The sequence below is a fragment of the Marmota flaviventris genome, chromosome 18, assembly GCF_047511675.1.
Source record: "Marmota flaviventris isolate mMarFla1 chromosome 18, mMarFla1.hap1, whole genome shotgun sequence".
Classification (NCBI taxonomy): Eukaryota; Metazoa; Chordata; class Mammalia; order Rodentia; family Sciuridae; genus Marmota; species Marmota flaviventris.
The window spans coordinates 16817320-16831757 of NC_092515.1; the positions used below are offsets into that span (position 1 = coordinate 16817320).

General features: G+C 50.0%; 2 protein-coding genes across 2 annotated transcripts; one reads left to right on the forward strand and one right to left on the reverse strand.

Annotated features, from left to right (window-relative positions):
• The first annotated feature begins 901 nt into the window (after positions 1-901).
• On the forward strand, positions 902-2464 carry Cox7a1 (cytochrome c oxidase subunit 7A1). The gene is made up of 4 exons (XM_027941366.2): positions 902-1008; positions 1593-1679; positions 1792-1876; positions 2341-2464. The coding sequence occupies exons 1-4, from the start codon at positions 994-996 to the stop codon at positions 2394-2396; spliced, it is 243 nt and encodes an 80-aa protein (XP_027797167.1). The 5' UTR covers positions 902-993; the 3' UTR covers positions 2397-2464.
• A 619-nt stretch (positions 2465-3083) lies between these two features.
• Capns1 (calpain small subunit 1) lies at positions 3084-12999 on the reverse strand. The gene is made up of 11 exons (XM_027941334.3): positions 12900-12999; positions 11800-12020; positions 10741-10774; positions 10350-10439; positions 10123-10180; positions 9961-10025; positions 7263-7331; positions 7084-7162; positions 6852-6968; positions 3827-3885; positions 3084-3642 (listed from the first exon to the last, which is right to left on the reverse strand). The coding sequence occupies exons 2-11, from the start codon at positions 12003-12005 to the stop codon at positions 3616-3618; spliced, it is 804 nt and encodes a 267-aa protein (XP_027797135.2). The 5' UTR covers positions 12006-12020; positions 12900-12999; the 3' UTR covers positions 3084-3615.
• Between the last annotated feature and the right edge of the window lie 1439 nt (positions 13000-14438).

The following is a 14438-nucleotide window of genomic DNA, read 5'->3' on the forward strand; positions in this document are numbered from 1 at the left end:
TAGACACCCATCTGTAACCCCAGCTACTGGGGAGGCTGAGGCAGGAGGATCACAAGTTCAGGGACAAGCAGTTCAATTTAAGAAGACTCTGTCTTCTTAAAAACATATAAAAGGACTGGGGATGTAGTTTGGTGGTAGAGAGCTTGACTGCTTGACTGGTATATGTGATCTCCTGGGTCCAATTACAAGTAAGAATTTTTTTTTTTTTTTTTTTTTTTTTGGAGGGGCAGGCAGTGAGGCTGGGAGCATGTAGCTCAGTCAGTGGTGGAGCACCTGCCCAGCCTTATGCACTAGACCCTGGACTCCAACGGAGGAGGAGGAGTGGGAGGGGGGGGAAGAAAAAGAAAAAGAAAGTGTGTGTGTGGGGGGGTAGGAATACATATACACACATATGCATACATACACACATATATACTTTACCGCTAAAAATAATGGCCATGGTTTTTCTCTGCAATTACTGTGTAGGCTCAGTTATGCTCTCGTATCTCATATGAGCTCATTTACTGCTTTCAACAAACTCTAGGAAGATCCCGACTTGCCCTCGTATTACCAATGCGGAAACTAAATCTCTGAGGTGCAGTCACTGCCCGTACTCGCTCTTCCGTAACCAAACTCCAGGGCAGAGATGGGGGGGGGGGGACTGCCCTGGCCCCGCAAACCACCCAAACGTGCATTCCTGGGCGCGGCTTTCCTCTCCTGTTGGACCCACAGAAATCCCGAGAAAGCAGAGGGAGGCTTCCTTCACGGCGTGGGCCGGGCGTGCCTATTGGAAAATCCGATTTGCTGGGCTCCCCGCCCCCAGCGCAGCCCGGGCGGAGGTCACATCCTCAGCTGTCAAGAGCTGGGCGAGGCCAGGTCCCCAGCCAGCTGCCCCGCCGCGTACGCAGGGGGCGTGGCTTGGATTCCCCGGGAGGGGGAGGGCACCAGGAGGAGGGCACCGTGTGTCCTTGGGCGGAGAGGGGAGGTGACTCCAGCCGAAGAGGAGGACGCAGAATGAGGGCCTTGCGGGTGAGGGACCCCAAGGACTGGGCCGGAGCCCCCAACCCAGAAGCCCTTGCCATAACCCGTGACTCCTTAAACATTCCAAGATCTGGGGTCTTGGAACGTGAGCCCCCTTCAGGGTTTGGGACCCTCCTCCAAAACCTAATCTTCTGAGACAGCCAGGACCTCTAACATGGCCCAGATCCCCGGATTTAAACCTCCTTCATTCAGGATTCCCTTTGCATCACTGAGACCCCTACCCCTACTTGGGATTTCTTAGACAACCTAGAAACGTCCGAGGGACCTAGTCTAACCCCCACCCCTCATTATCTCAGGACTTGGATTTCCAGAACAGGAGTCCCCTTTTTGTGTCCTCTTGCCTTCCAGGACCGTCCAGCCAGCCTTCTAACCTTAAGCCGTCCTCTCCAGGCACTAAGACTCTTCTTCCAGGCCTTTCTTGATAGGCCCCTCCTTCCCTGCCCTCACTGGCAGTTGAATCTTATTTTTAGGTCACTTTAGGGATAGACTGGTCCCCGAGTACAGGCCTCACCAGCCCCATTTAGGGATGACCCTCCAGCTGCCTCCAACCCATCCACCTGCTGTACCCTCAGGTCTCCCAGGCGTTGATTCGCTCCTTCAGCTCAACCACCAGGCACCACTTTCAGAACCGAGTGCCCGAGAAACAGAAACTCTTCCAGGTAGGCAGGGTGGGGAAGAGCCAGGGCTGCAGGCTTGGTCTCTGAGCAGGGCCTGGGGTTGAGGTCAGTGAGGCAGCCAGCATCCGTTCTCACTCCTCACTCCCACACTCAGGCGGACAATGACCTCCCAGTGCACTTGAAGGGCGGGGGAACTGACAACATCCTGTACCGACTGACCATGATGCTGACTCTGGGGGGTGAGTGCTGGGCTTGCTGGTCCTGAGCTACCTGTGGAAAAGGGGGCTGGTTCCTGTTGGCATTTGGGCGGGGCCTTTGCTAGTGTCTGAGCTGGGGATTAGCAATTTGGGAAGGGGTTGAGTCCTCAGCTGGCCAGGTTTGGTGGATGGGACTGGAGTCAAGGCTGGCTACTTAGGAGTTGGGTTTGTCTCCGCAAGGGAGCTGGACTAGTGATGGGTCTGGGGCCCAGGTAGAAGCTGAGGACAAAGCCCCTTCTCTGGTCCTGATCAAAGCCTTCAGGGTGGGAGGTGGGGAGTAGGGTGGGGTTCCACCAGGGGTCCTGTTTGGAAAGGGAGCTGACCTCTGAACTAGGGCTGGGCTCCAGGATGGTGTTGGGGAACCTGTAGGGGGGCTTAAAAGTGGGAGATGAGGTCTGGAGGGGAGATTAGGGTCTCACTCTGTATCCCCCACTCTCCCATCCCAGGCAGTGTCTACAGCTTGTACTGCCTTGGCTGGGCCTCCTTCCCCCACAAGAAGTGAGACCAAGAAGTTTGGAGGACCTAAGGGACTTGGATAAACATCAATAAATTGGCTTCTTGGGAACCCAACGCAGCTCTGGCCTCTTGTGTGTGTGTGTGTGTGTCCCAGCCCATCCTCCCACCAGCCAGGAATGTCTGCCCTGTGGACAGTCCATTACCCTGGCCCTTGATCTCCCATGCTGGACCAGGATGTTGCTGATGGCTTCAGACAGCACCCCTGGACTGCTTTTCGGGGTTTGGGGACCTGGAATGGTATCCAGGGGCTTTGTAACCCAGATGGCAGCCCCTCGCCCTGCAGAGACCCACTGAGGGAGGAAGCCACTGAGCACAGCCCATGACATAGTAAGAGGCAGAGGGAAGTGATGACAGAGACTGGCTTAAAGAACAAAGCTGAAAGAGGAGCAAACATGACTCTGGGGGGCAGAATCCAGAGGGCACTGACACCTCCTACAAGCTCAGGCTCTGGAAGGAGAAGCAGAGACCACTTGGGCTTTTGGGTCTCAGCCTCAGGCTCCGTAGGGCCTGTATGGGATTCTCTGCAAGAACCAGGCTCTGGGCGATATGCAGATCTTGAGGATAGGCATGGAGATAGACAAAACCACCCTACCCCACCTATCCTACTCCCAAGACTTTCTCTTCCCCAGAGCCCAAACCACCCCTTGACTCCCAGAACAGGAGGCAGATCGAATAGGGAGCAGCAACTGAGATACATTTATTTCCTCCTGGGCCTGGCAGGCTGTAAGCAGAGTACAGGCAAAGGCACTGGGGTGTGTAGGCCTGCAATGGCCTGGAGTTTATTTGGCTGCTTGGATGGTAATTTGAATGAGTGTGCCAGGGTGTGTGGGAACTGGAGTGATCTTCTCAGAACTGAGACAGGGCCTTGGGGCATGGAAGCCACTTGAGTATTTGGCTTGGCACAGATATAGGAAAGAGGTAATGGAGAGTGTGTGAGATGGGTGTGGTGGGGTTGGGTGACCCTTGGGCAGAACATACTAGAATGTCTTAGAGCTTGGGTAACACTCAGGGTATGGCATGTTGGGGCATGATGGGCCCTGGTTATTGCCTAAGAAACTGGGTTTCAAGGACTGGGTGAAGGAAAGGTCTGTGGGTAGCAGGACCTATGAAGAAGTGACTGCAGACAGGCTGGGCCTTGGGAGAAACCCAGGATCTGGGGTGGCTCCAATGGCGAGGCAGTGAGGGGACAGGTCTGGGATTGCCATTCAGGAATACATAGTCAGCTGTAGCCACTGGAGAGAGAAAGGCACAGAGTGAGGAGCAGGGAACCCCAGAATACCAGACCCCCTTCTCTGCCTACACTCAGGGATTGTCGGGAAAATAGGATGGGGGGGGGGGGCAGAGTTCTGAGCTGGTATACAGGACTGAGGGACAGAGTCTCTCTAAGTACCCACACCTAAGAAAGGGGGTTCTTACCTCCTGGATGTTCACCTGGATTTGTCCAGTGCCATCTCTGTCAAGAGATTTGAAGGCACCTGGAGGAGAAAGAAAGGATACTTTTATATGGGGGATGGGGAGATTATGATAATGATATACTACTCAATGGGATGATAAAAAAGTCATAGCTGGCTCATTTACTCTGTGCCAAACATTGTGCAAAGTGTTTCTCATATATTAACTCATTGAATCCAATTCTGTGAGATAAGTGGTTAGTATTGGAGATTGAGCAGGGCCACTCTACCACTGAGCTACATCCCGAATCCTTTCTTTTTTTTTAGGCAGGGACTCCCTATGTTGCCCAGGCTGGCCTCCTTCTTGCAATCCTCCTTCTTTAGTCTCCCCAGTCATGTACCATCAAGCCCAGTGATTGTCATTTAAAAATGAAGTACAGAGAAGTGAAGTGACATGCTCTGGGTCACAACATAAGAAAGGGAAGAGAGCTGGGGATGTGGCTCAAGCGGTAGCGCGCTCGCCTGGCATGCGTGCGGCCCAGGTTCGATCCTCAGCACCACATACAAAGATGTTGTGTCCGCCGAAAACTAAAAAATAAATATTAAAATTCTCTCTCTCTCTCTTAAAAAAAAAAAAAGAAAAATAAAGGGAAGAAATTGGGACTGGAACCCCAAGCCTCCTACTAACATCTATGCTCCATTCTCTCCAGTCTCCACCAACAGGATATTGGGGAGGCTCTGCAGACTCCAATTCCTGCCCCCCAAATCTGGTGCGATCCCCACTGCTGAAACTGACTTTAGGTTCCTACCTACAGTTAAACTGATGCAAACAGGGCCACATTGTCTCTTCCCCCACTCACATCACTCACAGCTGTCACCAGGCAGGCATCTACACACATGGTGTCCTGGACACTGCACTCATCACAGTTACTACTGGTCTTCTTGCTAGAAAATCCAAGGGCCATTTCTTGGGCCTTCTCTCTCTCTCTCTCTCGGTAGTACTAAGGACTGAACCCGGGGCTCTCTACCACTGAGATAAATTATACTTTCAGCCTTTTATATTTCATTTTGAGACAAGGCCTTGCTAAGTCGCCCAGGATGGTGTCAATTTAAGATCTTCCTGCCTCAGCCTTCTGGTAGCTGGATTACAGGTGTGTACCACTGTGCCTGGTTTGGGCCTTCTCATGTATAACTTTGGACATTATATGCCCTATTGTCCACTCCCTCTATCTTCTACTTTTTCTCTTTCAATCTTTTTTTTTTTTTTTTTTTTGGTACCAGGAATTGAACCCAGGGGCACTTAACCAGTGAGCCACATCCCGAGCGAGCCCTTTTATTTTTTATTTTGAAAAGGTCTTCACTAAGTTGCTTAGGGCTTGACTAAATTGCTGAGATTAGCTTTGAGTTCATGATCCTCCTGCCCTGGCCTCCCGCATCACTGCACCTAGCCTCTTTCAATTCTTAATGCACTGTCTACCCTGGGCTCTTGGGAGGCCAAAGGATCTTCCTAAAGCCAAACCTGAGCCTGTCTCTCTCCTGCCTAAAACTTGTCAAAGCTCTCCAATGTCACTGGTAGAGTCTGGTCACCCCTGGACTTGGCATTCACAGCCCTGCATGGCCTGACCATGCCCGTTGCTCCTGCCTCCTCTCACTCTATTCAGTTCAGATCTCAGACAGACCCAAGTTCAAATTCTGATTTTCCAACTTCCTAGCTGAGTGGCTGCAGTTACATAATTTTGCTTCCCTGAATCCTAGGTTCCTCCTCCATAAAATAAGGACAGTAGGGCTGGGGTTGTAGCTCCGTGGTAGAATACTTGCATAGCATATGTGAGACACTGGGTTTGATCCTCAGCACCATATAAAAAATAAATAAATAAAATAAAGTCAATTAATCAACTAAAAATATTTACAAAAAAATAATATGGGCTGGAGATGTGGCTCAAGCGGTAACTCGCTCGCCTGGCATGCGCAGGGTGCTGGGTTCATTCCTCAGCACCACATAAAATAAAAAATAAAGATGTGTCCACCGAAAACTGAAAAATAAATATTTTAAAAATGTTCTCTCTCTCTCTTTAAAAAAAATAATAAGAATAATAATTTCTACATCTACAGGAATGTCTTAAGGATTCAGTACATTAATGCTCATAAAGCTGGGTGCAGTGGCACGTAACTGTAATCCCAGTGGCTTGGGAGGCTGAGACAGGAGGATAGCGAATTCAAAGTTAGCCTCAGCAAAAAATGAGGTGCTAAGCAACCCAGTGAGACACTTTCTCTAAATAAAATACAAAAAAAAAACAGGGCTGGGGTTGTGGCTCAGTGGTCACGTGCCCCTAAGTTAAATCCCCAGTACCCGCCCTCCCCCCAAAAAAGGCTGGGTATAGCTCAGTGGTAAAGCATGTACTTAGCATGTGCAAGGTCCCAGGTTTGACTTCCAGCACCAAAAAAAAAAAAAAAAAGAAAAAAAGAAAAGCAAGCCCTCATGACCTAGTCCCTACTTCCTACCAACCCTCCTATTCCCGTGCCCCGCTCAACTACCCGCTCTTCAACATGCTTTGAACTAAGAGTCTACCAAAAAAGCACCCAAAGCACCATTTCCTCTTTCCCTTCAAAGCTTTTACACAGACTGTTTCCTTGGCTTGCAACACTGCTCCCTGCGCTCTCACTACATTCATTTTTCCTCATCCCTCCCTCACATGTGCCCTCCCCTCCAAGGCGGTCTCCCTGACCCCCCCCCCCTCAGGTACCTCCTCATTGTGAAAGGCACTCCCTGGGGCTATCCCCAAGCACAATCTGACCACACTCTCCCCTGAGCTTCCCCTCATAATCCTGATCACTCTGAAAAGGCTCCCCATCCCAGCAGTACCAGTCTCAACTGTCACTGCTTGTGGCTTACTAGTGGAATATAAACTCTGTAAGGACAAGAACTGGGGCTGTTTCCATCACTGCTCTGCCCCTAGCACTGCACAGCTCAAAGTCAGGCTTAGAGGAAACTTTGGAGAACAGACCTTTAACAAATCCCTGCCCGGGAAGAGAGCTGGAGTGTTACTCACGGAACATGGCATCCAGCCTGACCAAGCAGCTGATGAAGTTGTCAAAATCCATATTTCCTTCCTCATCAGAGTAGCGCCGGATGATCATGTTGTAGAGATGATCATTCAGGCGGAATCCTGAAAATGGTTCAGTCTCTTAGGTATGAAGGCCATGTGGCCCAACCTACTCTAATTCCCAGGATTCAACTACCTCATCAATCCCACCCCCAACACCATCATGTCCCTGGCCTACCTGCTGCCTCAAAGGCCCCTGGGAGTTCAGAGCTGCAGATGGTCCCTGATCTGTCAAAGTCAAACTGTTTGTATATGGCCTGTGGAGATAGGATAGAGTCTGATTGAGCATCATGGGACATGGTGCTTCCATGGATTGGGGGTCTTGGGTGCTAGGAAATTTCAAAGACTGCCACTCACCTGCCACTTTTTTATGTTGTTCCACAGATACTTAAATTCCTCGAAGCCCAGCTTGCCTGTGGTGTCACTCTGGCAAGAGGTTGTTAAGAACACCATGACAGCTGTACACAGATATGCATACTATATGCACTAGACACATGACAATATTATAAATTCAGGAACCTGGACTAAAATGCCAGCTCCCATTCAACATCCATCATGTCACATGGGGTGTGGTTTTATTTTTCATTTTATCTACACATCTTTCTCTCTCTCTTTTTTTTTTTTTGGTGACTGTGTGTGCGCGCGCGCACATTCACATGATACTAGGGATTAGACCCAAGGGCACTTTACCATTGAGCTATATCCCCAAGACTCTCTTTTAACATAACCATGGGAAATTATATTGTGCTTCTTCAAACTACAAATTCTTCACCTAAAAAGAATTATGTCCTCATTTATATATATGATCGACATCGTGCTATGGCGTGTCAATGCCAAAACCATCAGTTTTCAGATTAGGGTCTGTGGGGGAACAGGTTGAAGATCAGAGGCCAGAGATCACAGCTACCCTATGCCCTCATGTATGGTAGGCAAACACCAGACCAACCACTGATATATATCCCTAGCACTCTCTGCTCCATTTCCCCCCAGTACTAAGATCAAACCCAGGGCCTCATGCAAGCCAGGCAAATGCTCTACCATTGAGCCACATCCCCAGCCTTTTACATTTTATTTTGAGATAGGGTCTTCCTAAGATGTCCAGGCTAGTCTGAACTTGGGATCTCCTGCCTGTCTACCTCCTGAGTCATTGGGATTATAGGTGTGTGCCACTGTGCCTGGTTTATAAAATTTTAGATAGTACCTTGATTTAATATGTGTTAGGACATGTAAAAAACAGGCATGGTGGCGCATGCCTGTAATCCCAGAAACTCAGGAGGCTGAGGCACGAGGATCATGAGTTCAAACCAACTTCAGCAATTTAGCGAGGCACTCAATAACTTAGCAAGACCCTGACTCAAAATATTAAATAAGGGCCAGGGATACAGCATAGTGGTACAATGCCCCTGGGCTCAATCCCTAGTACCAAAAAACAGAAATAAAAAACCCCTAGTGTCTTAAAATTTTAACAAGTATCTGTTAGGAATGTAGCTCAATGGTAGAGCACTTGCTAAGCATGTGTGAGGCCCTAGGTTCACTCCCCAGTCTCTCTCTCTCTCTCTCTCTCTCTCTCTCTCTCTCTCTCTCTCTCACACACACACACACACACACACACACACCAAAACTGAATGAGATATTGATATAAAGCCCTTAGCTTAGAGCCTGGCATTTAATAAATTCTCAATTAACAACAATGGTTAAGACTTATTAAGTTACTTAGTATATTCCAGATATTGTGGTAAGCTATTCAGGAACATCACTTTTCTCACTAAGTCCTCAGAACCCCAGCCCTACCTGGATTACTTCCAGAGAAGAAAATAGATTCAAAACTGAAAAGTCAGAGTCAGATCACAGTAACAGCTGATGTGTATAGACCACTTATGCTATACACTGTGCTGAATCAATCTTTTGCATATAATTCCAGTGTCAGTCATCATTTTTTCTTTCTTTTTTTTTTTTTTTTGGTACTAGGGATTGAACCCAGAAGGGCTTTACCATTGAACTATGCCCCCAATCCTTTTATTTATTTTGAGTCAGTGTCTCACTAAATTGCTGAGGCTGGCCTTGAATTTATAATCCTCCTGCCTCAGCTTCTGGTGTAGCTGGGTTTACAGATATGCACTACTGTGCCCATTTTGCAGGCAAGAAAACCAAGGCACAGAGAGGGTCAGGAACTTGCTAAGAAGTAGAGCTGGTATTGTTTCACCCTATGGAATATATGTATGATCATGATGTGAATTCATATTTATATATTGCCCTATGTTCTAGGTGTGCCTGTACCCAAGATCAGCTAGTGACATGGTCACATATTTAGTGCTGGAGATTGAATCCAGGGACTCATGTATGGTAAGAAAGCACTGTACCACTGAGTTACATCACTAGCCCACATGCACTTCTGTGTATATGCTTCATATACCACATCATATGTGGTATATGGCATGTGTTGTGAATTTATGTACATGTAAGTGTTATCAGCTTGGATTCTCAAGCTCAAAAGTCCTGTGTCCAAATTCCTATTCTCTCATTTACTCTTCTTTATAATTTCAGACAAATGTTTGCTTCTCTTTGAGCCTCAGTTTCCTTACTTATAAAATGTAGTATAATAATTTTCCCATCCATCAGGGTGTCTGTGAGGTGCAGACAATTAACCTAAGTAAAGTGCCAGGTGATGTTATTTATTGCTACGTGTCTCTGGGGTATTTTCTGATATATGCAAGTTCATGTCACTGGGTATGAAAGCAGTCCCAAACATACTCTCAGAAAATTCCCCTTAAGTCAGGCCTGGTGATGCACACCTGTAATTTCAGCAACTCAGGAGGCTGAGGCAAGAGGATTATAAGTTCAAGGCCAGTCTCAGCAACTTAGTGAAGCTCAAAGCAGCTTAGCAAGACCCTGTCTCAAAAAATACAAAAGGTTGGATGTAGCTCAGTGGTAAAGCATCCCTGGGTTCAAGAAAGAAAGGGTAGGGGGGAGAAGGAGAGAGAAAAAAAAGGAAAGAGAGAGAAAAGAAATTCCCTCTTTATCCATGTCCTTCCCTAGTCTGAGCCCAAAAGGATACATCCATCACAGCCACCATGCTTCGACATGTGTCAATGCCAAAACCATCAGTTTTCAAATCAGGGTCTGTGGGGAACATGTTGAAGATCAGAGGCCACAGATCACAGCCACCCCAGCACCTAGGCCTCTAAACCTGCCCCATGCATTGACCCTGGACACTCACGGCGGGTCACGATCTTGTTGAGAATGTTCATGAGTTCCGTGGCACTGACCTCCATATCCTGAGGGCAGAAATCAGGGGCACGTCAGGGGAAGACTGAAAGGGGTCTAGATGGGTTATGAAGGAGAACGAGAACTTTGGGATTGTCAATCAAATATATGTGTACAAGAATAGTCCAAGGGAAAGACATGGAAGGATTAGGACAGAGCCAGGGTCCCCAGGTTACTTACATCTCCAGCCAGTTGGGCAAAGAGTTTCCGGAACTGCCGGACCTCCTCACTCTCGTTGGCCTCAATGTTGGAGTAATGGGTGCGCGGGGGCTGCGGAGGGAGAAGATCTCAGAGGAGATATGGGGAAGGGTACCTTGGCTCCCCATACCCAAGCACTGCTGGTGAGAAAGTGAGTGGGCCAGGCAGCCTAAAGATCAGAGGACAAGCAGTGGTTAGTGAACAGGAAGTATATGTGGCACGGCTGAAACCCATGGCTAGTTTGGGGACTTGGCAAGGGAGGGACTTAATGACAGAGAAATTTCATAAGAGGGGGAGGGGAGGCTTATTTATAGGAGCAGGGATGGAAAAAGCCCAGAAGAAGCGGGGTCTCTGGTTGTGGAGGGCCGCTTACCGGAGGCTCGGGGTTGTACTGTGCAGCCGCCTCGCTAAGAGGAGATAAGGAGGAGTTAGTGCGGGGGGGCGGGGCCTCCAACGGGCAAAGCCCTCAGAATCTCCAACGCCAACCCCCAACCCCGAAATCCCAACCTCCCACCCGCCTTACCTGGTCCCTTCATCTTCATCTGTCCCTGTCTTCACCTACCCCAATCCACAGATCCCTAGTTCTGCCTCTCCTCTCACTCTATCAGGCCAGCCACATCCCACAGTCCCACCCCCACAGTGGAATCCATTCCTGCCAAGGCACATCCATCCAATGGCAGATGTCAGAATCATCTTGGTCACACTCAATTGTCAACCTGAAATCCTGCCCACTTCATTCACAACACCCCTTCAAAGACTCTTCACAAAGGCTCTGCCCCGGCTTCCCAGGGCTTAATCCTCTTCAGGTCCTATCTTCCCAGGACCCTTCTCCATCACTTCTGAATGTCTGTTTTCCCAGCATCCTAACCCAGATCCGTTAGGCTCTATTGCTTTGAGGGTTCACTGCTTGTTGATGAAGGCTAATTAGGCATCAACAGACAACCTGCCCCACCCTGCCAGGGCATTTTTCTCTGTGAATGTAACCAGTTCTCTAACAGGCCCAGCTCCTTCTTGGCCATTTCCCCTATTCCATTAGATCTTGACCTCTCCTGGGCCCACTAACTCACCTAGGACAGCAGATTTTACCTATGTCAAGTACCGCCCCTACTAAGTGTCATCCAGACTCATTGGTTTTCCTCTAGAACTTTAATTTCAAGATTATCTAATAAAAGCTGCACCTTCCATTAAGTACCCCCCTCCTCCACCAGCACCAGACCGGCCCCCTTAGAGCCCACAAGTATTGACCCGCATAAGGGGACCACGCCCATGACAAGCCCCGCAACCACAAGGTGACATCAGCCTCATTAGGGCCCTCTTCTTAAGGCCATCTTCCTGCCCAGGCCAGCCCACCCTAATTCAAGCGCCCCGACCACTCTCCACGTTTATCCCATTCTATGCGTGTTGGACCACGCCCCTCCAGACCCCGCCTCACCTGATAGCGCTAATGACTCCGCCCAAGATGCGCATGGCAGTTCCACCGCCTCCACCACCTCCTCCTCCTCCTCCTCCGCCGCCGCCGCCCCCCGCGCCGCTGATCAGGCCTCCGAGCACATTCCCCAGGCCCCCACCTAGGCCCCCGCCCCCTCCTCCGCCGCCGCCGCCTCCGCCGCCTTTCAAGAACGAGTTAACCAGGAACATGACTGCGACTGGCTCCTGAAGGGGAGAAGGGGGTCAGGTAGCTGCCTCGCCCTTGAGTCCTCCCTCTCCCACAAAATTACGCATTTCCGGCTGCAGTTCCTAGGAGAAGAACCTGAGGCCTCGGGTGGAGGCCGATCCTACGGCTAGGGGTCTGGGCTTCTGATAGAGGGTGGTTTTCGTTTGGGTGGGGTAGGGAGGAAGAAGGCTTAGGATTGAAACCCCGGGTCTAAAAGGTACCTGTCGAGCTTGAGGGACTTTGGGTTGAGTGCGTGTATAGACATCGTTAAGGGGATGGGCACAGGTCTACCGCGAGATCTCCAGATGGCGTCCCCTTGTGGTGGCAGTGGTACCCGGTGTGTCTGGGCGCTCGAATCTGAGATCCAGAGCCCCGGAATTGAACCTGGGGGTCTTCGGCGAGTCGAGCTCGCGGATCGGGAACCCTTGGCCAGGAGGCCACCGGGGGCGAGGGTTTAGGAAATTCCGAATGTGGCTTTGTGCAATTGGATACTCTCGGCAACGGGACTACAAAGTCACCCTGGGTCTGAGGGTTCGAGTCCGAAGTCAGAGTCTAGAGGCCCGAGACATCAAGATCCGCACTGGAACTGGGGGCATGGATCCTAGACCGTGGTTCTGGACGCCCCAAGGGAGAATTTAAGGGGTGCACCTCAAATCTATGGGCTTGTATTTTAGATCCTGAGACCGAGGATGGGGAGGAGTCCGCCGGACGGGAAAATGAGGATAGATCAGGCCTAGGGGTTGGAATCTGAGATAATGGGTCCTCGGACCCCTGAAGCCGGGGCTTTAGGGTCTTGCTGGGTCTGGGGGCTGCTGAACTCGGGATTGCGGTATGCAGGGGGTGGGGGGTCTGGGCCCGGCGGTCACCGCCTCACTTACACGTCCGGAGGTCGGGTTGTCTGTGGTCTGCTACTCCCGGGCCTCCCGCTGCGTCCGGCTCCGGAGGGCGGGGCCCATGACTCAGGCCCCAGCTTTCGCCGTAGACACTGCAAGGCGCCAGGGCGTCATCCGCGCGGTCCTAGAGCCGGCATTGAAAACTGCGCCTGCGCGCGGCGGCCTCGCCCCAGCGTAACGGGCTGCCCGGTAGTACTCAGCGCAGCAGGTTTCCGGTGCTGAGCCTTCTCTCACTGCTCAGCGTGAACGAACTGGAGCTCCAAGGTAACCTTCCCCGCGTCCTGTGAATTTTCGCCCCGAGGCCTGACTTCACTCCGTTCCAAAAGAGACTCAACAAGTAGCCCCTATCCTGACTTTTTTGCGACAAACAGCACCTAGAGGCCCCCAGTTTTGTTTGGCTTACAAGCTGGGGACAGACACTCGCAACTGTGGCAAGGGCTAAGGCAGACTGGATTTTGCTGGCCCCTGCCGCATCCCAGATGGTGGTCACCCCTTGCCTTCTGCAGCCGAGTCCGTGGATCTCCATATTTTTTTTTTTCCCCGTGGACGACACTAAAGTGTCGCCTTCAGTCTGACAGTCTCTAAAGAAAGCTCGGATACAGGAAGTCCTTTGGCCTTAGCCAGTTTTCTGAGTACATATGTTCCAAGGACCCTGAAGGTACGTTTGAGACTACAGCTGATGCCCTTTTTTTAAGCTGGGAATTGAACCCAGGGGGGCTCTATTACTGAGCTATATCCCCACCCACTCCTTTTTTTGTTTTTTGGGTTTTTTTTTTTGTTGTTGTTGTTGTTATTTTTGGTACCGGAGATTGAACTCAGGTGCACTCCACCACTGAGCACATCCCCAGTCCTATTTTATATTTTATTTAGAGACAGGGTCTGGCTCAGTTGCTCAGCGCCTCGCCCTTTCTGAAACTAGCTTTGAACACAGGATCCTCCTGTCTCAGTTTCCAGAGCCGTTGGGATTACAGGTGTGCGCCACAGCTCCCGGCCCTTTTTACTTTTTGAGTAGGGTCTGGCTAAATTGCTTAGGGCCTCTGTACATTACAGAGGCTGGCATTGAACTTGGATCCTCCTGCCTCAGCTTCCTGAGTCTCTGGGAATACTGGCATGGGCCAGTGCTACTGGCTGATGTTGCCTTTAGAGGCTTTTTTGCCCTACAATTTGGACCTCCAACTTATGTGTGCCCAGTTATTTTTCTGGGTTCCTCAGCAGTCTATATGGCACTTAGACTCTCTCCTGAAGATTGGGTAGGTTTTAATTTGAATTTTGGCTCAACCCTATAATAACTGTGCAACCCAAAAACTGATTTGATGCCTCTGAACAATCAATTCATCTGTGAAATGGGAGCATGAGTTGCTACTTCTATCCGAATTAAGTGATAAACATAGAAAATGACAGCTGTTAGCCTGTGTGCGCCCATGCTGTTCCTGTAACCTAGAGCCCAGTTGGACTCCCAGCTGGTTGACTCTTGCTCATCCTTAAATAATACTGACAAAAACAAACAACTGGCCAGATGCAGTG